At 36.9% G+C, this 25,844-nt stretch overlaps 1 protein-coding gene and 1 pseudogene across 3 annotated transcripts in view; both read right to left on the bottom strand.

Moving 5' to 3' along the window:
- Anks1b (ankyrin repeat and sterile alpha motif domain containing 1B) overlaps positions 1–25,844 on the bottom strand; it is a 1,028,376-nt gene that overhangs the window by 748,892 nt on the left and 253,640 nt on the right. For 2 of the 3 annotated variants that reach the window (XM_027392602.2, XM_027392606.2), the window contains exon 9: positions 5,980–6,120. The exons of the other annotated variant lie outside the window; for it this stretch is intronic. In XM_027392602.2, coding sequence (XP_027248403.2) covers positions 5,980–6,120 — 141 coding nt within the window. The remainder of the gene's footprint in view (positions 1–5,979; positions 6,121–25,844) is intronic. 3 annotated transcript variants of the gene reach the window in all.
- LOC100752664 lies at positions 17,942–20,175 on the bottom strand (annotated as a pseudogene).

Raw genomic sequence — 25,844 nt, 5'->3', positions numbered from 1 at the left:
ATTATTTCAAGAGGATCAGTATTTCTATAATATTTTATATAAAATACATAAATTAGCGAACACCAATGCTATTTTCCAGTTATTCCTGTAAAAAAGCATTCTGGTTTTTTAAGATGTCCATTTATTAAATATATATTAGTCTTGTTGTTCTTTTTCATTATAAGGAAAATAACAGAACTCCAATGTAAATTCAGATACAAGGACTTTGGAAAGCCCAGTAAGGATAATTGTTCATATGTGAATAAGCCCCTCACCAAGTAGAAGAAAAGTACCAATATGATCAGAAATAACCATATATTCCAGTAGGAAAAAATATGTTTGTGTTCACCTGAAGAAGCAAACTTTCAACAATCACAATTATTGGTATGCATAGTATGCTATCATGAATACTACCATGTCAATAGAAATATGACAGTTATTTAATTGATAATATCTACAATAGCTGGCAAGGTTCCTCAGAATTTCTAAAAACAACCTGACATTTGGTGAATAGTGTAGGACAGATATGATACTCAACTCCATTTTCACTATATAGTCAGGGCACAGATGTCTAGATAAAAATCTTTAAAATATTACCAATTTGGTGGCAAGTCAAAACAGAAAATGTATATTAGCTGTAAGAAAATATATTGCTAATAATATTTTCCCAAGAACTACTTTTTAATAAAAAATAGAAACTATAAAGATGAAAATAAAAACCATACCACATCAAGATAGAGACAATTCTCCAATTGTCTCTAAGGTAAATGCCCATGACTAAAAGTGCTGGGTAAAAGAATATACATAGCATATATTTTATTCCAATAGAGTATTTATACCTAATAGCTCACCTGACCCTTCTTAAAAGACATGTGCTGTTTGTACTAAGACCTCCAGATAGATATACTGGGGTGACTTTGTTAGGGTATGGACAGGTGGTGAGGGAGGGCAAGCCACAGTGAACTGTATGATTGAATGCAAAAGACAATGTCCCTAGCCAATGGAGAGGCCACTGGGTGACAGAATCACAGGGTGTATGACAAATACAGGTTGCAATTGATGGGGATAAAAGCAGGACCTGTACAGTTTGTTTAGGAGGAAATGGGTGCAAAGTGTCAGAGGAGAGGGGAAAGAGTATGATTTGAAGTTGAAATTTTGGAATCAGAGTGCAGAGCTTTTAGGAGCCAGTATTTTAGGGTTCAACATTGGTTCTCCTATTGGAGTACTCACATTTGTACAACCTATCAACAATGTGGTGTCATATCTGCAATGGCCTGAAACTTAGATATCCCCACACCTTACGTATTGGGCAGAGCACTGCCTGAATCCAGAGGCCTGACTGTATGCAAAAGCTGAGCACTTGTTCAACAGTTCCCAGTAGATCCTCAGTCATTCAGAGACAAAAAAAAAAAAAAGCCATAGAAATCAACCAACTTGCCACTTGCCAGAGAAGCACGATGCCATGTAAGTATGTTTAGAAAAGTGTGGCAGAGACCCTTAGAGTTGATCAAAGACAGCCACCAACAGCCAGTCTATTACCAAATTAAACAGCCCAGAGCAGCACTGCAGTGAGCGTGTTTTCTCCTCTGCATAGAAATGCAACAGAACAGCACAGAGAGGAATTTCTCTCTTCAAATGCACACTGATGTTTAAGAGTGACTTCATCTAGACCAGCAAAGAGGAACAGTGATTCACATATACAACCATGCCTGAATGGTGACTATAGGCATTGCAGGCATTTCTCACACCTGCCCCGGTTTCATACTATCTAAAAACATGCTGCTAGCCGAATCAGCTGCTGCCTGCAAGGACTTGGCCAGGTATGGTCATGCCATGTTGGAAAGAGACAAGCATAGAAACATCTTAAAACTAACCAAGCCACTTCTCCTGAAGTCTGTACAGATAAGAATCCACAAAAACAGCTCCAGTGATACCTGTTGTTCCTGGCCAGCCTTTTTAAATCTTTAATCTGTATCCTTCTTCACATAAAAAGTTTCACTGGGAAAACCACGTTTACTATCCTAAAGTCATCAGGGGAGGCTTACAGGCACCCTGTAAGGTACAGGGTATCAGGGAAGAGCCTTGGGGAGTGCATATAAGGGTCCTAGAAAGGCTTGAATGCAGCGAACCCCACCCTTACTTCTGCACATCCATGATATTTGAAAAGGTCCAAGACCAAGTGAGCCATCATTTGGAAGCCATAACTTTAGGGAAATTCTAACATTTATCAATAGAAACTATGTCTGTGAAATGTCTAGCACATGGCACACATGTTAAAAGGGTAGAAACCACTGTGCTTATTAGTGTTGCGAAACAGACTCAAATGTGGACATATTTTCTAGAAAGGGCTTCTGTGGCTTCCCTTCTAGTTCACCGCACAACTTATCTTACTGGTTTTGTATAAAAACCTCTAGTGACACTGAATCTCAATATTTTCTAAGAACTTTATTACCTGATGTTGTTTAGGACTCTGAACCTTCGTGAGTTTAGGAGGAATTGTTTGCAGAGATGTTGGTCCAGTCACATTAAAAAGCTAAAACACTATATGATTCACCACAGGCATGAACCTGAAAGTGCCCATCATTTAGCCTGTTCATTCCAGTTTTAGTACTGCAGGAAGGAAAAAGAAAACTACATTCTGAAATATTAAATCATTCAAAGCCTGGACCAAAACTGGAAATTAGGCCTATGTTCTCATTTTACAAGTCAAAATATTGTTTGAGCTTAAAACATTTTAGGATTAGATGTACAGGGAACATGGATACTAAGTAGGTCTATTTTCTTTCCATAATATTTGTGCTCTGCAAGGTGAATGTTATGCTTAAAACATAAAATATATTTGATATGTGTTAGTTAGATTCAATTAAATGAAACAGTAGTAATATGAAATACAAGTTGTTCTATACATTGAATATAGTCTTTACATATCTGGGTATGTAAAATGTATAAAGCACCAATGGCAAAGGAATGCATACCAGACTATAAGAAAATAGCTATTCATTAAGCTTGATATGTGGATACTGACTTTAATGGTCCCCAAAATATGCTAGAAATATGAAAAAATAGATTCTAAATATGAAAAATGTCTTGTAGGTTGGATGCTCTAATTTTAAAAATTCCAAGGTTGTATTACTGTGAAAGTATATCTAATCATAGGTTACTTTGGGCAAAGCACTTAAAAATGAAAAGGCATTAAATACCTTAATATTTTTATAGTACAAATTGTTTCAAGTAGTATGTTATTTCATCTCAGTACATTTCATTTGAGGCTGATGATGGTCTGAAAAGTGTGAGAGTAATCATACTGTTAACTTCCTGCAGGTAGGGACCCTTAGCTCACTACAGAGTGGTCCGTGGCTAACCACTGAGTAGATGGTATCCAGACCACTGCACAGTCTCCATTTCTTTTCTAAGGCTTCCCTAGAACAGAAACACTGGCTTCCTGACTCAGTGTCTTCCCAGAGCGTATATCCCTTTGGTGGTAAGCTTTATCTCCTGCTTCTGAGCAGAAACCCAGACACTCATCATCACCTTAGAGTAAGCCACAGTTTCCTTAAACTTCTGAAATAATACATGTCCTCTCGTCTCTTCTAAAAAAGCTAAGAAATAATCAATAAGTTAAAGATAAATAGTTTAAAAATATGTAAAATATGCTATCTCTGGATGGCTACATCATATGCTCAGAAAATCCTCTAATGAAATAAAAGCAGTGTCTTGAAGATGATGCAAGTTATAAAATATATTAAAGCACACATGGGACTGGAGAGATGGCTAAGTGGGTAAAGTACCTGCCATGTGAGTGAGCCTGACAGCCTGAATTCTGTCCTCAGAGTCGTCCTTTAATGTCCACACATGCACAATGGTACATGCATCCACACACACTAATACTAAGTGCAATTTAAAATATATGTGTCTGTTAATTGTAAAACCGTAAAATTCCTTCACATGCTTTTTGAAATAAAAATCTATAAGCATATATATGGCTTATTTATATGTATTTAAAGACGAGCCTGTGAATAATCATATTCAGACACACAATACACATTCTAAAGAACTTATATGAGGAGAGCATTAGTAAGAGTCCCATTTCTGGTTTGCTAGATTAAATCCAATTTAAAAAGTACTGCATCACAAGCAAATTTGTATATTTAATATTGAAGCAATTAAAACCAAATGAGAACACTTTTAAACCTAGCATAGTAATTATAAAATATAAAAGTTAAAAAGCAAACAATCAAATCAGGTAATAGTTTAAATATAATAAATAACATGGGGTAAAAAAAATATCAACTCTAAGTCGTGTGGCTTACATATTAGCAAAGCAGAAATAAATAAGATTTTGGATGTAAATCCAAAATGCAAGGATGAAATATAATGTGAGGATTATGTTATTACTCATAGAAGTGTTTAGGAAAACTAGGTTCTAACAAGTAAAATCCAATAGAAAATAGTATTTGTTATTGAAGTTAAAAGTAATATTAAAAGCAATAAATTAAAGGAAAAGTAGCTTCGAAAAGTTTAATGAATTTTATATTAAAAAGCTACACAATATACTTGTGCACATACACACAAATTAAGACAACAGAAAAGCTGAAGATTAGGAACATTTGGTGATAAATGTAACTACTGAAATATTGGTATCTAGACCATCTGAGAAATTTATTCAAGCAACACTGGTTTTCATAGACAAATAGACAAAGACAAATCTAGCATTTAAAAATTGTCAATCAGAAGAAAGCTACCACCAATACTTAAAAAATAAAGAGAAGATACTTAGAGCAGTCAGTAAAGTGTTGGGTAACCAGAGATAGTCACAGCATTAATGATTTGAGTGACAGTGTTATAGGAATGGCTCTGACACTTTATTTTGTTCTAACGGTCCTACTCTTTAAAATACATAGCACAAATAATTTAAAAACATACTTTACAAAGACTTGAATTTTATTAAAAATGGGCAAAGATGTTCATTATTATGCATTATGAATCTGCTAATCAGATTAGGATATTCATAAAACAAAACTTTGTGCTTTTCCCTTCCTCTTCACCCATGTAAATATGGGAACCAATTTTTACACTGTGCATGAAGACATGTCTAAGTGAAGAACTTCACTGCTATGACCCACAAATGCTGAACATCAATGAACTGATTTTCCATCATCAGAGAATTCATAGTTCATTATTTTTATTAACAGATATTACAAAGGTCCTATGGAGAAATTTTTAAATACTATATTCCAAGTTGAATATTCTGTTTAGCTTTCCACAATAATTCTTATTAGAAATTGAAAGGCTATGGTCAAATTTTCTGTGACATGATCATGAGAAAAATGATAAAATTATACTTGTGGTACACATTTCTAAACAAAGTGACTTTTATCTGTCCTAGATTACTTTTCTATGCATTTTTCTACATAATCTTATTTTAACATTATCTTCATTGGTATTAAGTTTATCTCACCTCATGTAGAAATATTTTTTATTTCAGCTTCAAATTTCTTAACTCGTTTAATTTCTGAAAATTGGAGCCCATAATAGAATAAAGATGATTTGATAAATAGTGAAATGTTTATAGACATATAATCCATATTTTAGTGCTACGTTCTTGTTTTTAAAAACTTCCCAGTGAGACATAGGATATATTTATATTATTCCAATAATGCTTCATTGTGCTAAGAAATTATGTATCATTACCGGTGCTTTTAAACAACCTTAATATAGTCTCCTCTAACGATAGCTTTACATCACATCTCACTATTTGTCAAAAATATTCTTCCTTTAAATGACATATTTATGCATCATGAACATTAAAATGTGTAAGTAGGAAAAACTTTGAGTACCAAAAACAAAATTAAAATCATAAAAATTGTGTAAATCCACTATATGCTGTGCTGACACACACAGGAAGCTACTAAGTACATTTCTGAAGGGAAAAAATGGAATCAAATAAATATGCAACCATCTTACAGTTTTGTTTTTTACTGAATAAAAGCAAACCTTTACCTGTGCAAGCATGGGAAAGCCAAGGTTCCTACATCCGTTACAAGGAGTCAATGCCTCCCAAATTCCTGTGGGCCCACAAGTGTTTGGATCCTCTTCTTCTTCCACTTCTCCTGGTGACAAATTTATTGTAGATGAAGTTCTCTGAAATCAAATTTATATTACACCAACATATTATATCAATGTTATTTATATTTTATAACATCAATCAAGTCACGTAACTATCTTGCTTGCATATCTTAGCAATTCAGCTGACCCCTAGTCTTAGTTATCGGACCTTGCCATCTTATATTTTGTTCTTAGTAGGTCAAAATATGCAGAATTCAATTAAAATTTAAAAGTGAAGAAAGTGGGTGAGAAAGATGTAAACGAATGAAGTTTGTAATGGGGAACAGGACATGATAATGGCCCAAGAAAAGATGTGAACAGCAACAAATGAGAAAAATCTTATGCTTTGTCAAGAATTTAAATTGAGTCATAAATTAAAGGGAAATGTAACAAGTAGGCTAATATGAAATAATTGAATGAAATAGGAATTATTGTAAGAAATGTTTTAAAGAGGCTGACAAAAGCAAACCCCACAAAGTATTTATGATATATATGGCAGGGTAAATAATCATTTTAAACTTTTACAAGTAGATTCCATGCCTATCGTACATACTCTTGCTACCTCCCAAATCCCACTAAAGTGACTGTAACAAGATTATAAAAATTCATAACCTATGAGACAAAGGCAACAAGAGCAGATGAGCAGTACCAAGAACACATGTGGACAATGATGGGTGAGTCAAATAAGAGACAGGGAGTTGGTGGTGTACCCCTTTAATCCCAGCACTTGGGAGGCAGAAGCAGACAGATCTCTGTGGGTTTGAGGCCAGCCTGGTCTACAGAGTGAGTTCCAGGACAGGCTTCAAAGCTACACAAAGAAACCTTGTCTTCAAAATCGAGAGAGAGAGAGAGAGAGAGAGAGAGAGAGAGAGAGAGAGAGAGAGAGAGAGAGAGAATTAGCTAACAAATTAAACAAATGAGAACTTGAAAGAAAAGTGACTGCATGATTGACTAGGTGTGGAGACTGACTACTCGTGAAGCTGTGAGTGAATGGCACGGACATAAACTCAGTGTCAGAAGGGCTCTACCCCAAGCCTAACTACTCAGCAAGAGAACTCACTTAACATCTGTTTGTAGTAAATGAAGACTCACAGCTGGCTCACTCCTTCCCAGAAGTGCCTCATAATCTATGATAGCTAGGCTTATATTTCACAGTGAGAGGACAAGAATATGCTTCACAGTAGACACTAATTTTGGCATGGTCTGAATGTGGTTTATTACCTCCAAAACTTGTGTTGTAGTTCAATAGCCACTGTGAAGTACTAAGAATGTGGAAATTCTCTCCAGACATGACTCTGGAGGTGGGGCCTTGGGAAGGTGAATAGATAAGGCCGTTAGTGTGGAGTCCTCTGACTGAGCACTGGTGGATTTTCAAGAAGAGAGGCAGAAATGACAGGAGACACATTACACTGCCTGTCTCTTTCCATGTGCTTTGTTCTGCCTGAGGACTCTGACAGCAAGAAGACTATTACCAGATAGGGCATCTCAACCTTACATCACAAAAATGAGCTAATATAAACCTCTTTTCTTTAAATGTTGCCTAGCCTTGTTCCTGAGTAATTAGTAACAGAAAAAGGACTAACAATCTTCCTGAGAAAGATTATCCGTGACAAATAAAAGGAAATGGTAAAGTCAATGTTGTTATCAATACTATAAAATTGCCCCCTCCTAACTGCCCAATAGTAAAACATTTCTAATGTTTCAGCTACATATAAACAAGGGTTGCATATATTTTAAGAAAGCTTCTAATAAAACCAACTTTTTGAAATTACCATCAAAAACATGCATTCATACATAAGTAAAGACATATGCATATACATACATATGTAAGTACAAACACACCCCACAGTGGAAGAACTAGAGAATAAAGCTGATGAAATTTCATAACAGATAGAATGCAAAGAGAGATTAGAAATCAAGGAAACTAGGGGATTTTTTTAAAAGGCTCAAAACTTTAGCAATGAGAGTTTTATAATCATTAGAAAGAGAATATAAATCAAGGAAATGATAGAAAAAAAACTTTTTAGGAATTAAAGAAAAAGTCTATTACCAAAGGCCCTGCCCAATGCTTGTGGACTGGATTTTAAAAACGCATATGTATAAATTTTAAAAAATAACAACAAATGCTGGCATAGATGTGGGGAAAGGGGAACACTTATTCACTATTAGTGTGGGCTCGAACTGATAGAGCACTGTGTAAATCACTGAAGAAATTCCTCAAAAAGCCAGATACAGATCTACCACACGTTCTGGATATTTCACTCTTGGACATATACCCAAAAAACTCTATATCCTACCAGAGAAATATTTGCTTATCCATGTTCACTGCTGCTTTATTTATAATAGTCAGGAAATGGAAACATCCTAGATGCCTATTGATGGATGAACGAATAATGTAATAGCGATATGTTTACACAACGGAATATTATTTAGATGCTAAAAATTAAATTTTCAAGTAAATGGATAGAGCTGGAAATATTCAGCCTGACTGAAACAAAATCCAGACCCAGGTGTTTTCTACCATTTGTTCATGTTTTCTCTCATTTATAGATACTAGCTTTGAATCTTTAGATCTTTGTGTTTCATTTGAAACACCCATAGAGGTCAGTAAGGGATTCTTAGGGATCTTTTAAGGGAGGGGAGATAGAACAAAGCGTCATGAAGGGAGAAAGCTGAATAACAAAAGAAACAAGATCAAATGAGGTGTATGATGGGAGGGCAAGGTAGAGAAGTGAGGCTTCAACCCTAGTGGCTAGCCTTTTGTGATGCTTGTTATCAGAGAAGGAAAGTAATCACCAATTTTACCCATCTGTGAACTACAATAATAACCTGCTTGATGAGATGTGCCCACTGGTGCAATGTTGGCATGAAGGTAATGGAAGTAAACAATCACTTTCTGATTGTGCTTAAAGACTCATCCACAAGATGGAACTAATACTTGGCACCATTATCAGGACTAGGAACCTATGGCAAGACAGATCATAGGCCCCAGGGAAGAACCTACCATTCTTTTAAGTGGACACACCATTTAACTAACTGCTAATGGCTTGTTATTTTACCTGTAGTTCAGTGCATCTCTCAGACCTCATCAGAGAAGCCTCTTTTTGCAGTAGATGGTGATTGACACAGAGACCCACAAGTTATCAAGATGAAGAGAATAAACACTGCAGAGTGTTCAGCTCCCAATGCTATTTCTATAACAAATGCCATCTTCCCAAGGCTCAGGACCACAGACAGTGAATGATTAACAAGGAAATCATTATCCAGACATGATAGGGCATGTTGCACATGACTGTGACAGCACTCGACCTGAAAAAGCCCACATCTGACACAATCCAAGCATAGAGCAAGGAGGCAGGCATTAAGTCCTGCCCCTAGCTGAAGAGCTATTGACAATTAACACATGCTGGGAAAGTCATTTTCTTTAAATGTGTGGTACCTGGTAGGGTGACCAAACTCCTGTGGATGCCCATATCCAAGAGTATATGAGTAGCACAATGGGACTCAGCAGGATTTTGTTTTTGTTTTGATGTTCAAGAGGTTGGGTGTGTAGGGAAGGGAATGAATATGGGAGGAGATTGGGGATGAGTATGAATAAAATACATTGTATGAAATTCTCACAGAATTCATAAGAATATTCCTTAAGAATTTTTAAATTAAAAAACTGAACTTTGTAAAGGTCTTCAGAATGGAGTGTTCAGTGCAATCTTGACGATCAAAATTATTAAGACAAGTAAAGACATTGGATTATAAAGTTAAAGATGTTCTTTTCTTCCCATTATAAATGAAATTAATTTATAGCACATTTTAGCTTTCTCTTTATCAACTGCCAATAACTAGGAAATAGAACAATTAAACAGTCTCTTAATTAATTATTTATTGCCTGAAATTATTCTGAAAACTTGCTATGTGGCTTGTAACATCATGGGAACATATTGTGTTAATTATTGTTATTCACAAAACATTTTTTGAGACAAACACTATTTTCTCTTGCTTTATAAACAAGGAAACAAAGGCACAGAGAACTCAAGTAAAAACCAAGGTCACAAAACTAGCAAGTGACAAAAATTTTTAAAAAGAGTTTAATCCCAACTGCCAGACTGAAGACCTTCTCTCATCTTACACATAATCCCATAAATAGCAGAAATTAAAGAACTAGGCTGATGTACTATACTTTAAACAAAATATGCATATTTTAATGCTTTTATTACATGATGATAATGCTGGGAACATTTTACCATCTGCAACAGCCAATGAAATTTTCTGTAATTTGGTACATATCAACCCACTGTGTCTTAAATACATATTTGCTAAATAACCAGTAACTTTCTCATTCTAAAGGTCAGTCTTACAAAATCTAAAACACTAATCTAATGTATGGAACTAGAAAAAAAAGTCCTGAGTGAAATAGCTCAGACCCAGAAAAACAAGCATAGTATGTATTTATACATAGATGTTACTTGTTCATTCATTGATAAGCAAGCTACAATCTGTTTAACCATAGAGGTTAGGTAGAGAGTAAGGGACTAGCGGGGAGGGTAGATCTCCCAAGGAAGGGGAATAGAACGTACAGTTATGAATGGGTGGGAGGAAGGAGAGACTGCAATGGGAAATGCAAACAGGGAGAGGAGGTCAGAGGGAGTGAGGAAGGGAACACAGGGAGGAACAGCAAAACTAAGGGCCATTTGAAGAGTCATATGGAAATCTAATACAATAGAAGCTTCCTATAATATATACATATACGAAGGTTCTCTAAATGAAATCACAAAATAACGGAGGAGACAGAGCCCCACTTGGACACCGCTGGTCACTAAATGAAGGTTCCAGTACCAGGAATGGTTATATCTAATTGAGTTGTTAGCCAAAATGATTCCATGGAAACCCCAAAGAAACCAGATTATTGCCAAGGCTATTGGTAACTCTCCACAAACTGACAGTAAGGCCCTATTACCGAAGACAACACCTACACAACTCACTGAACATGGAACGTCAAACTGGTGCCTACCTAGAGCCTTCACCCCTAAGAACTAGCATTCATGGTATTGGAAGGTACTCTGCATTCTACCAAGGAAAAATGTAAACACCAAGCCAGACACAACCCTTTCAATCTACAAGAGTGACCAGCCTGCAAGATACGCTGGTGCAATAGTGGCGCAAAGCTTGTGAAAGTAACCAACGGATACCTGATTTGAATTAAGACCCACTCCATAAGATGGAGCCCATACCCAGTGCTGCTTGGATGGGGAAAACCTGAAACTAAATAGTCCAGGTATCTAGGGGAAAAATAAACATACTGTTTGCTAAAGAAACATAGCAATTCCCAGCACTCAGGAGGTAGAGGCAGGCAGATCTCTGTGAGTTAGAGACCAGCCTGGTCTACAAGAGCTTTTCCAGGACAGCCTCCAAAGCCACAGAGAAACCCTGTCTCGAAAAAAACAAATAGAAAAAGAGTGAGGGAGAGAGCAATAAACATTCTTCTATAATCATAGATGCATGCCTTGTTCAGCCATCATCATAGAAGCTTCCATCTGCAGTAGATGTGAATACAGAGATCCACAGACAGACAATGTGCAGAGAATCAGAGAACTTGAAACACTCAGCCCTAAATCAGATGTCTCCATCAAACCCCTCACCATAAGGCTCAGGGTGCTCATTGGAAGAGAAGGTGAAAAGGGTATAAAAGCCAGATGGAATGGAGGACATGAAGGAATCAAGGACTTGTAGACACAACAAGTATGACAAACATATGAACTCACAGAGACTGTGGCAGCATGCATAGGGCCTGCATGGGTCTGTACCAGATAGGGTCCTAGAGCTGAGAGGAGAAGTAGACACATGCCCCATCCTTAAAATTGATAGCCAATTGAAAATGAAAATTAAGTTTTCTCAAGACAGTTGCACTGGGAAAACAAACCAGTCTTAAGGGTAGACCCCATACCCGAAAGTAGATGGCCAAGACAAAATGAACTCAGCGGCATCTTTGGGGATTCTTTGTTTCTTAATGTTAAGTCAGAGCATTTTTTCCCCTATCTTATAGGTCATTTGTGTATATAGTATAGCTTCCTGTTCGCAGTTTTTAGTGGGATTCTTGGTGTGGAAGCGTGTATATCTCTATGTCTATATGAATTTCTTATGCTTTTTCGGTTCTTTTTCTTGTTTGGTTGTTTTGTTATATTCCAATTTGTTTGTTTTCAAATTATCTTATTATTAATCTTTAGATGCCTGTTGGCTTCCTGTCAAGAGACAGAAGGAGTATGGATCCAGGTGGGAGGGAAAGTGTGAAGAACTGAGAGGAGTAGGGGAGGCAAAACTGTATGAAAAAAAAATCTATTTTAAGAAAAGAAAAGTAACTTTAATCTAATAGGAGCTTGTTGCACACACAAAATGAATTAAAAATTTCCAAGGCATCCCCCTCACCAATTCATGATTAGTTTATTGGTCTGGCCATCAACAGGGATCCACATGTCACTATAAAACGTTCCATACTCTGCTAAAATCTGTCAATATTCATAGATCAACATTGGACTTCATTGGTTATTTTCTGGCTCTGCAATTAATATATTCAATTATCCTGTTAACTTCTTCTCCATATATCTTTTCTTGAAAAAATCTGATTATGTATCATCCCTGTTTATACATCTCCAATTATTTACCACTGAACAATTAATAATATGCAAATTATTCAATTTATCTTAAAGGCTCTGTGCTCCAATTATTCTTTAGCTGTTTCCTCAGAACTGGGATTGAGTTTTAGAGTTCTGGTTTACTGATCAAGTATTCTTCCATGAAACTCCCACTTCCAGACCCCTTTTTCAAATTTTAAACAAATTTATATTGCTTATCCCATCTATTATTTGCTGTTTGTTAGCCATTTAGCATTTCTAAATTATTTGGATTCTTTTGATTCTTTTTTATTTATATTTTATTCAGCATATTTTGATCATGTTTCCCCCTCCATAAATGCCTCCCAGATCCTTCCCATGGCTTTACCCATACAACTTTAGGGTCTCAGTAAGTGCCCAGGCTGGCCTGAAACTTGTGTCATAAATAGCTGGGATTTCAAATCTGTAGCACCAATCTCCTCCTTTAGCTTTTTCATTTGTTCCATTATATTCAATCCAGACTATAATCAAGTAGAATTGGTTAGCTTCGCCTGATCATGCTCCACACTTTTATCCATACCTTCTACCTTACTTCTCTATTCAGCATATAGCAGGGGTTAAAAATAAAGCTTCTATAATTAACAGCTCTGGATTCGAGTTCAAACTGTAGACTGCTGTCAGCCTTGCTTGACTTATTCAAACAACGAAAAATAACACTCAACGGTTTTTTTTTTCCTCATAATCAAATGAAGCAATAGATATAGAGTGCTCAAAAGATAATAACATTTCGATAAATATTAACAATTATTTTAGCTTGCATTTTCTTAAAACCCCATTCATTCAAATGTAGTTCAGATTTTGCCCTTTATATAAAATCTTCTGGATTTCTCACAAACAGAAATTACATCACTCTGTTCTGCAAGTGTATTATGGCAGTTCACGTATACCTTGAAATAAGGAATGGGACAGAGCCAGAGGGCATTGCCTTCTCTGAAGTCAAACAAGAACACCGTAAGTCCTAGCTCTGCATCCCCCAAACTAAGTGGCTTTGAGTAAATACTTAATCCTATTACTCCTCAGTTTCCTTGATGGCCAAAGTAGGTACAATAATAATCCCTGCTTTTGTAGGACTATATCAGGATAGAATTACTTCCCTGACTACCATGTAAAATAGTCATCACTGATAGTTTTTTTTTTTTATCATTATCATGAAAGAGTTGTAAATGCACACAGTATGGTCCACCATTTAAACACATATAATACAAGTGTGGCTAACTTCCCTGTTTAACTTTAATTTATTTAAAAGCCAGCACAGCCTTTTTATTTTTGTATCATGTACAATATGTTATAAATAATAAACCTAATAAATATCTATTAAATAAGTACTAAATGAATGAACTATTATTTTAATTTTACTACCTATAAATGTTATTAAGGGCTGTACATAATTGTATCACAAATAACATGATTGATTATTTCAGTTTTATTTTATATTAACCATTACAAGTGGCTATAATGGAAATAAAGAAACATCAGTGGTTTAGCACTGCCCTCTAATGTCAGAATAGAAATCTGCTGTGTAAAACTGTACTGTGAAAAAAGTAACGTTTTTATTAATCCTTAGAGAATCTGATAGAACATTTTGATATCATTTACTCCCCAGCTCCTTCCAGGTTCACACCCTCCTATCTACCCCTCTACTTTGAGTCCCCTCCCCCATTTTTAAGAACAGACTACATAACAAAAAAAAAATGCCCTAATCCTTTGGTTCTTCTAAGGTACTCCCTGAGCCTTACTGGAGGTTGTCAATGTGCTAATTGGGGTCAGGCACCACATGCTAAGTTGATCTATGCACTTGGACCACTTTCAGCTTTGAATAGCATCCTCCATCTGCTGCAAATGGAGGTGCTTACATGAGGGATGACGCTCCACTGCTCTTCGGGCATGAGGGAAGGTGTTCTGGTTACAGTTGTTGATGATGCTGGTTTAGGAATGTAGACGCTTCTCCTCCAGGTTCCATGCCTTTCCAGCCTCAAGGAGCTGACTAAGTTTGCAATGCCAGGCATGAATTTCCTCCTATTGAGTGGACAGGATTATCTGAACTGTATAAAAGGTATCTTGGAAAGTCTTTTATCAAACTAAATATACTCTTCAATATATAGGTAAAAGAAACCATAAGAACATACTTCAGCACAGAAGGTTTCTTTGTTTCAAATGCCTTTTAACTTTTTCCGAACACCTGTATCTTTACATTTCCAGGGGTTGGGGCAGTGAAAATTCTACAGAAAATAGATTTTTTTTACTTATATAGTCTAAACTTGTTCTCTTCATTGGTTACCATATGATAATTATATGGAAGAAAGATTGAGATAATTCTGCATTGTTAGGCAAAGGGAAAAGGAGCCATAGTGCATAATTACTGTGGGAAACATTTAAAATCAATTAGAGAAAAAATGGAATCATGGTACAAATATAGCACTAAAGACCTGGAATTTCCCTATGGTGTGTGATGTGTCTTTCATATAATTTACCTGTCATATAAAATATATTTACCTAATTTTATATATATATATATACATATATATATATATATATATATTTATGCCTAATAACTAATAACATGCTTTCAGATATAAAATAGTCTAATAAAGTATGGTAAGAATTTTCCCCTATTTTAAAAGTGAATAAACTAGCCAGGCATTGGTGGCACACATCTTTAATCCCAGCACTCAGGAGGCAGAGGCAGGTGGATCTCTGTGAGTTCGAGGCCAGCCTGGTCTCCAGAGCGAGTGCCAGGATAGGCTCCAAAGCTACACAGAGAAACCCTGTCTCAAAAAAAAGTGAATAAACAAAGCTAGATTTTTTTATAAACCCCGTGACTTGAGGTCATGCTACATTTTGCCCACATTGTAAAAGTAGCTGAATCATTAGAAATCCAAACTTTCATGTCAACCTCTGTGTTCCATTCAGACTTCACCAAAAATCCCAGAGAAGAGTGAGCATTAAATAACAGTTTAGCCCTTCTCCTTCTCCATCAATATTTCTGGTTTGTAAGGAGGAGAAAAATATCAAGAGTTCTGAGGACATTCTAGAGAAATTCATTGAATTTGGATTGGTTTTCAACAACAAAGGGCAAAATTTATAATTTAGAAGTGAGGCCGTTCTTTCTGACAGGTCACATACAAGTAAATGCTGTTTTACATTTAAAAAAAATTTTTTTAAAAAAAACTGGACAACTGGCTGGGTGACAGATGCTTTCCATCAACAACAGAAGTTTCTTTCTTCCCATGGCTTTTACTTAGTAGCTCTTCAAATTCCTGTGCACTCATTATCTTACCTTAGTGTGCATCTTCTTTCCAACCCTGCATCAGATTATTACACGGGAGATCTTACATGGCATTACCATTGTTTGTCAATTCAAAAGAGGAAAGCAGTCATATAGTAGCATGGTACTTTATTTTATGCTGTTTTCAAAGTGGGCTATAAGGGACTAGGTGGAATCTATGCTGACATACAGCAATCACAGGACTAGAAAGGCGGCAGACACCGTGCATCATCAATACAGTCCTGAGAAACAGATAGCGAGCCTCAGGTTAAGAATGTTACAACATCAAATGTAAAGTTTTCATCATCAAAACACCGAGTGTCTGCTTACACTTTCCTGAAAATTACTCTGAATGGCTACCTACACTACCCTTTAACATGACCATTAAGTGTACATGCCCAGGCTAGTGACAGCCACAATGCTGCAATGATTATATCTTCTGAAAAAAAAAATGTAATTGCTCCCAGATTCACTGGAAGTGAGCCATGAATCTTTAACTAAAATTAAATCTTCAAGAAACAAAAACAGAAGAGAAAAATCAAGTCCTCGTGCTAAAGAGTTCATTGGGTCTACATGATAGCAACCATGAGCCAAAGGATATGGCTATGGTTTGTGATTACTCAAATTTGAGGGTTTTCTAGTGCTAACTGTATTTCACACTTACTGGCAATTACTTCACCTGCAGTAACTATATAAAAGAATAAATTTGGAAGAGCTATTCTCTTTTATATGAAATGCTCAATTCCATCATATTTAATCCCCACTTACTGTTTACATAGATGAGATCCTTTGCCAAACCAATTGGGAAACTTCAAAAATATACTTGATTTGCTATTTAATTTGAATACAATGAATTTGTATGTTGCTATTACCTCTTAGAACTTTATTTAGTCTGACTTTGGCTTGATAATTTATCTCAAACTTAGGGAGAAAAATAAGATATATCTATCTCAACATAGTTTTGAAATTCACCTCTACAATTTTTATATATCAGTAGGAAATTCCTATTTACTAACTGTCATCATCACCACCACCATTTTGTGGATCTGGAATTGAAAAAAAGAACCTTATGGAGCCTGGATGATCACTAGCTATATCTCCAAGTCACCCCTTAATTTCTTTGCAATATAAAATAGTATTTAATCAAATGAATAAGACAAATTTGATTTCATCATCAGCTATTGGGCATTTGTGTTGTTTTTATCTCAGGGCCACCATGAAATAAGTTGCTATGAGCAATGACATAATACACATGTGTGCTTGTTTCCCTTGAGGGAAACATCCAAGATACAAGGCCATATCTTAAACTTTCCAGGAAACTACCAAAATTATTTTTGTTTGTTTGTTTGTTTATGTAGGTTTTTTAACCTTTTAATCTCATGTGTATTTACCTTTTAAAGCAGAATGTGATTGGGCACTATATTTCCATTCTCAAGCCTTGCTGAGTTACAAGACCTAGGGAAACTCAGTTTTGTTCTCAGTACTTTGAAAACAAGCCACATGGGGAATTCCTCGGTTGTTTTAGCTTGTGTATTTACTTCTAAGACTAGTACATGCAGAATTAACTACACGGAATGAAAATTTTAAGATGAAACTTAGGCCATCTTAATTTTTTTCCTTTTAAACATGAAGATATCTTAGAACACTTCCAAGTGACAAATTATTTGGTCTACTAAGGAATCCAGCTCAACAGCTAAACACTGCAGACCACAAAGTTAATAGATTATATTACATCTTACAACAAATGTTCTAGCACCCATTGAGTAAAACCTAGAGTATCACAGTATCACAAGTAGAAAGAAATTTTATCTTCCCCTTAGTTTTCATGCCACACAGATGTTTTAAATGTTAACAAAAATAAACAAAATCCTCGAAAATATATTATCAGAAGGAATGAAAGTAAGCATCAAACTTATAACTCTGGTGAAGTTTAGTCTACTTCTTCCATGTGTGATGTGTCATCATCTCCTTCCAGGGGTGGCATTTCTTTAGTTACAGCAACACTGGTATCATCCACAGTAGGACCATCTTCATCAATACCTAGACCAAGCTTGATCATCCTGTAGATCCTGTTAGCATGTATATAATGATCTTCCAGAAGACAGGAGTGCAGTTTCACACAGCAAGATCACCAGATCCTTCACAGAGTTGTCATTGTTGTCAGCCTCTGCCTTCTGTCATAGGGTTTCAATAATGGAGTGGTCAGGGTTTATCTCCAGGTGTTTCTTTGCTCCCATGTAACCCATCGTTGAGTTGTCTCTGAGAGCTTGAGCTTTCATGATTCTCTCCATGTTTGCTGTCCACCCATATGTGTTTGTGACAATACAGCCAGGGGACGCCATCAGTTTGATACAACCACCTTCTCAACTATTTTTCTCCAAAATATCTTTCATAGTTTTGCAGAAGTTTTCAAATTTGGTCTTTTTCTCTTCCTGTTTCTTTTTCTCCTCTTCATCTTCTAGAAGTTCCAGTCCTTCTTTGGTAACAGACACTAGGTCTTGCCCTCAAACTACTTCAGTTGTTGCACACAGTACTCATCAATGGGATCAATCACATAGATTACTTCTAAGCCATGCTTTCAGAGACCCTCCACAAAGGCTGAGTTAGCAGCTTGGTCCTTGATCTCACCTGTGATGAAAGTAGATGTGCTTCTGGTTTTCCTTCATTCTGGTGCAATAGTCCTTGACAGAAACCATCTCATCTCCAGAAGCAGATGTGTAGTATCACAACAGCTCTAAAAGTTTCTTCCGATTTTGAGAGTCTTCATGAATTCCAAGCTTGATATTTTTTGAGAACTGCTCATAAAACTTTTTGTAGTTCTCTTTGTCTTCTGCCAATTCAGCAAATAGTTCTAACCATTTCTTGACCAAATTCTTTCTTATAACTTTCAAAATTTTTTTTGCTACAACATGTCACGGGAAATATTTAGAGGAGAATCCTCAGAATCCACCACTCCTCTAATGAAATTTAGATACTCAGGAATTAACTCCTCACAGTTATCCATGATGAAAACTTTGCGCACATACAACTTGATGTTTTTTTCTTTCTGTTTTCAAACAGGTCAAGAGGAACATGTCTTGGGACAAAGAGAAGGGCCTGGAATTCCAACTGTCCTTCAACAGAAAAATGCTTCACTGCCAAATGTTCTTCCCAATTGTTGGTTAAGCTCTTGTAGAACTCTGCATATTCTTCATTAGTAAATGTGATCAGGATTTCTGGTCCAAATAGGCTTTGTTTTGTTGAGCTCTTCTTGTTCTTCCTCTTCCTCTTCCTCTTCTTCTTCCTCCTCCTCATCTTCTTCATCTTCCTCCTCCTCCTCCTCTTCCTCCTCCTCCTCTTCCTCCTCCTCCTCTTCTTCTTCTTGTCGCCATCCTTCTTTTCCCCTTCTTCATCAGAACCGACATCTTCTATTTCTGGCTTGTCATCAGATTCCTTTTATTCCTTTTCCTTCTCTTCCTCTTTATCTTCAGCTTCATCAACACTGACTTCCTTATCACGTTCCTTCTCCACGAAGAGAGTAATGGGATAGCCGATAAACTGAGAATGTTTCTTCACAATCTCCTTTATTCTCCTTTCCTCTAAATACCCTGTTTGGTCTTCTTTCAGGTGTAAGATAACCTTTGTTCCATGACCCATTGGTTCACCTGTGTCAGTCCTCACTGTAAAGAGCCCTCAGCAGAGGACTCCCAGGCATATTGCTCATCATCATTATGATTGGTGATCACAGTCACTTTTTCAGCAACCAAATATGCAGAGTAAAGACCAACACCAAACTGGCCAATCATAGAGATATCTGCACCAGCCTGCAAAGCTTCCATGAATGCTTTGGTGCCAGACGTGGCAATAGTACCAAGGTTATTAATCAAGTCGGCCTTGGTCATTCCAATTCCAGTATTCACGATATAATTCGATCTTGTTTGTTGGAATAAGATTAATGTGCAAATCCTTCCCAGAGTCTAGCTTACTAGGGTCTGTGAGACTCTCATATTTGATCTTATCCAAAGCATCTGATGAATTTGAAATGAGGTCCCTCAGAAAGATCTCTTTGTTGGAGTAAAAGGTGTCGATGATCAAGGACATCAGCTGGATGATTTCTGCCTGAAAGGCAAAGGTCTCGACCTCTTCCTCCTCCATTGGGTCTTGGGTCTGGGTTTCCTCAGGCATCTTCGCTGAGTGACCACACACAAATGTGACGAGCCACACCACAACACTGAAGCAACTCCCAAAATGTTTTTTTGAAATGTATGATTTTACATTCCTAACGGCTGTGTACAAGATTCTTGTAGCTCCACATCCCAAGCAATTCTGTATTTTATCCTCTTAGCCATCTCATGGGTTTAGGCAAGTATCACAAGATGCTTTTAATTTTCAATTCTGTAGTTACTGTCTCCTCCTATGCATGGAGACCATTACCTGCTTTGTGCAGATTTCTGTTACATCATTCACAAATATTTATTGGTTTGTTTGAATTCCCATTGTTGAGTTATATGAAGTTTTTAATAGCTGCACAGATTTCCTTGTATTTTGAGTAATATCAAGGAACTCTTTGGTTTATTCACAGCTGCAGATATTCTCCTATACATCCTTCTGATGGTTTGTCCTTGCACTGTGATCTTTGACCTACACCGAGCTAGCTGCCGTGTTGTACATACTTTTCTTATACAGGTTGAAATTGCTCCTGCCCCATTAGTTCAAAAGATTGCTTCTTGTTAAAGAGCCCTGAAGTTTTGTAGTATTTTTATTTGTATGTGTACATGATGTGTTTGTGTATTGTGATATGTATGGGTGTGGTTGCGTCTGTTGGAACATACCTGCTTTTGTGTCTGTCCTTGCCTCATCCATATTTGAGGAGAAAAAAATCTCTTTGCTGTTCACCACTGCCTGCGGACTTCTAGGGAATCATTTGTCTCTGTCTGAACTCTCGCCACAGAAGCACTGAAAGTACACATAGGTGCTACTTTGCCCAGTTTTTCAAGGGTTCTGAAAATTCAAACCCAGGCCCTCATGCTTGCAGAGGGGAATGCTTTAACCACTAAGAAAGCTCCCCAACTCCCTGCAAGGTTTTGTTTGTTTGTTTTCAAATCACTTAAGCAGTGTTTGTCTTACAAGCAAGAGGACTAGAGTTTGGATTCCCAGTGATGGTGCTGAACTAACTTGTCTTGATGAAACAGACTTGCTCATGATGTATAATCTGTGAAGATTGCCTGGCTTGCCTTGTTACCACTACTTTAAGTACTTTTTATAGTGTGTTTATGAGTGCTACTGACTCAGGGTTCTTTGTGTGTAGGAGGTCTTTATTAACACAGTGAAGGTGGTATCATACACTAAGTTGGAAAAGGCCTCTTAATTCTTGTTTTCTACAAAGATTTCTTTTTTTAACCAGTGAAATTGGAAGCCTGAAGTTTTCCAATCCATTGCCAAACTGGGTTAAAAGACAAGACTGTGTATCATAATTGGAAAGAAAGTAGATTTGTCATTATAAATCAATCTCTCTTAAATATATATATATATATATATATATATATTCAGATTCTATGTTTATTAAGTAGATTGTAATTATAAACCAATATTTTTAAGTTAATATATTCAGATTCTATTATTGTTTTCAGAATCTGTAAAAGAAAAGGGAATGGGGAAATGATGTAATTACATTTTAATTTAAAAAATAAATCATTCACTTAAAAACAGATTAATTTAACCTTTACACCAGAGTAAGTTTAGCCTCACCACTAGGACTTAAGCTTCCTTAATTGATCAGCAAGATCTTGCCAGTGGGCTGGTGGTAATGGATAATTCTTGACACTGTCTAAACTCTGGGAATGTTTATAAAATTCCCCTGGTACTGTTCTTTCCAGGGAGGCTTTTCTTCCCCTGTTTTCATGAATTTTCACTCTGTGTCTGTGGGGGTTAATATTCTGTTACAAAAAGACAAGTTTAGGCAGCCTCCAGCTCTCCTTCTCTATGTAACTCTCTTCTTTACATTTTTCTGCCTAAAATCTGTAGCTGGGTTAGCCTGCCCAAAACCGTACTCTGTGTTTTTACAACTTAGTGGAACTAAGTAACTCCATCTCTGATTCCCCCTTCCACTCATTACGATATTATATCTATGCAGAACACAGATCCAACTACTTTCTTTTCAGCTATTGTGCACAGCCTTATCTTTCAATGAAGTTTGGTAATTGATGTTTTATTTTTTTCACTATTCAGATAGTTTACATAGGAGCTGTTATATGCCATCATCACTCTATGTAAGCCTGACATGAATATTTTTTTCAAATAGGACATATTAGTTATACTTGTATCTTTATTGTACAGCTCTCTTCATTGCTTGCATTCTGCTGGCTGGGTCATTTTCTTCTATTTTGAACAAATCCTTTAATTATGTTAATATTCACTTTCTTCCTACTAAAACTCCACATTTATCACTTGAAATTAGTCACTTCCTTTCATAGTCATGCTTTTGCCAATTTTCCAATTTCTAGAAAAATTAGTCACCTCTCACAGAATATTTGTCCAGTTATTTTTGTACCAATAAAGGCACATACTAATATTTCCTAAACTTGGGAGCAGACGCATCTCTGACTCTTTGCCTGATCTTGGGACTCTTTTCCTTCTACTGGGTTGCCTTGCCCAGCCTTGATATGAAGAGTTTTAGCCTTGTCTCATTGTATCTTGTTTTGTCCTGTTTGGTTGTTGTCTCTTGGAGGTGTGCTCTTTTCTGAAGAGGAAATGGGCAGGGAGTAGATCTGAGGAAAAAGGAAAGGGGATGGTCTGGGAGGAGTGGAGGGAAGGGAAAATGTGACCAGATACACTGTATAAGAGAAGAATCTATTTTCCACAAGAAAGACAAAAGAAAGCAGTAAATAAATACTGATGGGGGATGTCCTCCTGTAGATATGGTTCTCTCATTGGTTGATTAATAAAACACTGTTTGAACAATAGAGGCACGAAGATAGGCAGGACTAGGAGATGAGGAGAATTATGGGAAAGGCTGACAGAGACCAAAAAGAGACATGTAGCCGCCAAAGGAGTAACAAGTTTGGGCATTCTCCTATAAGCCAAACCATGTGAAAATACATAGATTTATAGAAATGGGTTAATAATTAAGACAGAGCTAGCCAATAAGAAGCCCTAGACATCGGCCAACAGATTTATAATTAATATAAGTCTTTGTGTGCTTATTTGGGGCTGAAGTGGTGGTGGGGCCTGGCAGGACAAGAAAACTCCAGCAACAAAAAAACTTTCTCTTTTTTAACAACAAAGTATCATATTAACCTGAACTTAACGTGAACATAATTTCACTACCACTTAAAAGAAATTTATTTAAAATTATATCACGTATACCTACTACTTCAAACAAATTCATTTAAATTTCTTAACTGTTCATAATCAAACACAGATAGGGACAAACTATATATTAAAAGGGCACATTTGGACTTCATTCTGCCTTCTGGGAGGAAATGGCTGTTCAGTTATATAACAGTAAAATTTAGAACAAGTCCCGGCAGTGGAGGAGAGGATGGCCTAGAAGCCCCTCCCCTAGAATGAGAGTGATGACTACTCTCTATGCTATCCTAGAGTCCTCATCCAGTGGCTGATGGAAGCAGAGACAGACATACACAGAAATACACTAAGCTGAATTCTGGAACCTAGTTGAAGAGAGGGAGGAATGAAGAACGAAGGGGTCTGTACCAGGTTGGAGAAACCCACATAAACAGTTGGCCTGAAAAAGGGAAAGCATATCGACCCCAGACGCTCTTTGGGAGGCCAGTACGGGACTAATCCAGCCCCCTGATCATGGATGCCATCGGGGAGGCCCCTGCACTCCTGGGAGCCTCCGGAGGTGGACTGGCTTTTTGCCCTGGTGTATGTGGGGGACTTCGAGAGCCCATCCCACTTGAAGGGATGCACTCTGTCTCTGAACACATGGGGAGGGACCCAGGCCCAGCACAGGAAGATTTGGTGGACTTGGTGGAGCCCCGGTTGGGGGCCCTACCCTGCCTGGGGAGTGGTGGGTGGATGGGGTGGGGGGTAGGTTGGAGGTGGGGGAGAAGGAATGGGGGTAAGGGGAGGGAGAGGGAGAGGGAGAGGGGAATTACATGTGAAACAAGCCTGTTCCCTAACTTGAATTAATAATAATAAAAAGAGAGAAAAAAAGTATACAATTGAAATTATATATGTTAACTAAACCACAACAAATGAGCAAAAGCCAAGGAAGTATTTTACACTAAAAAGTACATGAACACAAGTTAGACATTAAATCTGTTAGGTCAGAAAGAAACTGGCAACTCCAGGCTATAATAATTCTAAACAGATAGATATAATAAGAAAATAAAGTGAAGATTTTGAGCAGTCTGCTTTAACAGCAATGCAGCCAAGGCTGGGTTGGGGGCATAGAGCGCCTACAAGCTGTGAAGCAGATGGTTTACACTAATGATTTGATACTGTTGGGTGACTTCCATGATTCACATTATTGGCTAGAGGAAATGACACATTAAGGATGGTCGTCAATTTTTTTCTAAAGTGGAGAAACATATATTACTATGAACATTAACAAAATAAACCTCAAAGCTGCAGCTATAATTATCATTTCTCCCAGTGCATACATAGACAGGCTGTGCTAAGCCAGACTGAAGTGCCCATATGAAGATGAAATACATAAACAGAACTAGAACCTGGATCACAATTTGATTAGATCATTACTCAGGAAATTAATAAGAGCAGAGATAAATAATATTTTTAAATATTTAAATATACTATGACTCATCCACAAAACGAAGATTGGAAGAGTCTTTTAGAATACATTTGGTGTCAGTTAAGAAATCATGTCTCTCAGCCGGGCACACGCCTTTAATCCCAGCACTTGGGAGGCAGAGGCAGTCGGATCTCTGTGAGTTCGAGACCAGCCTGATCTACAAGAACTAGTTCCAGGACAGCCTCCAAAGCCACAGAGAAACCTTGTCTTGAAAAACCAAAAAAAATAAAATAAAATAAAAAAAGAAATCATGTCTCTGCAAAAGGTATTTTACTGAACTTGTTTACTTAATAAAATATCTAGTGACTTTGTTTTCCAGTGAGGTGAAGTTGAATTATTACAAAGTATATATGAGTCTCCTAATGTGAAACACATTAATTTTAATATTAACATGCAAAAAGTACTAATAAAACAATAAAGTTTATGTGTTCCTGTTAGAAATTATCTAATTCAGTGGTCTTAGCTAGTATTTGTGTTCCACATACTAGATTTTAGGTAATATTCTAATGCAAAAGTATTGTCAGCTATGTCACTGATCACTATGAGCAATGTGGAGTCGGCACTAGGAAACAGGAAATTGTAGGGGCTGCTGTAGCCACGCCTGCTTAGGGGCTGGCTACAGGTGTGCCTGACCATGCCTGCGAGGGCGTGGTCAGGGTAACGTAGAGTGAAGGGCGTTCAGGTGGCTTGTTTCACTTTCGGTTTCGGTTTCACATTCGGCTTGCCTGCTGGCTAGGTCGCTCTGTAAGTAAGGCTTTTCCCTATTAAAATCCCTTGTATTTTTATCTGGCTCTGTATTGGTAATTTTTCCACATTAGGAAATGGACCTGGGAGTAGGCTTATGAACCAAAACTTTCATGTCAGTCTTTACATCAAGGTTCAGCTTTGGCCAGGATGATCATAAGGAAATAATCCCAAGACAGCATTACCAACTTGGGAAGGAGAAGGTCTCTGTTTCCTGTTTGCATTACAGCATCTAACACAGTGTGTGGTATACACAAAGTAAATACACAAACTCTGAATTTAACATGTTTCCTATGTTCAAAAGCATTCAATAAATAATTCCTGAATGAAATAT

Source organism: Cricetulus griseus (assembly GCF_003668045.3).
Source record: "Cricetulus griseus strain 17A/GY chromosome 1 unlocalized genomic scaffold, alternate assembly CriGri-PICRH-1.0 chr1_0, whole genome shotgun sequence".
In the NCBI taxonomy this organism is placed as follows: Eukaryota; Metazoa; Chordata; class Mammalia; order Rodentia; family Cricetidae; genus Cricetulus; species Cricetulus griseus.
The sequence above is the reverse complement of the archived record's forward strand: the minus strand, read 5'-3'. Positions and strand labels throughout refer to the sequence as shown.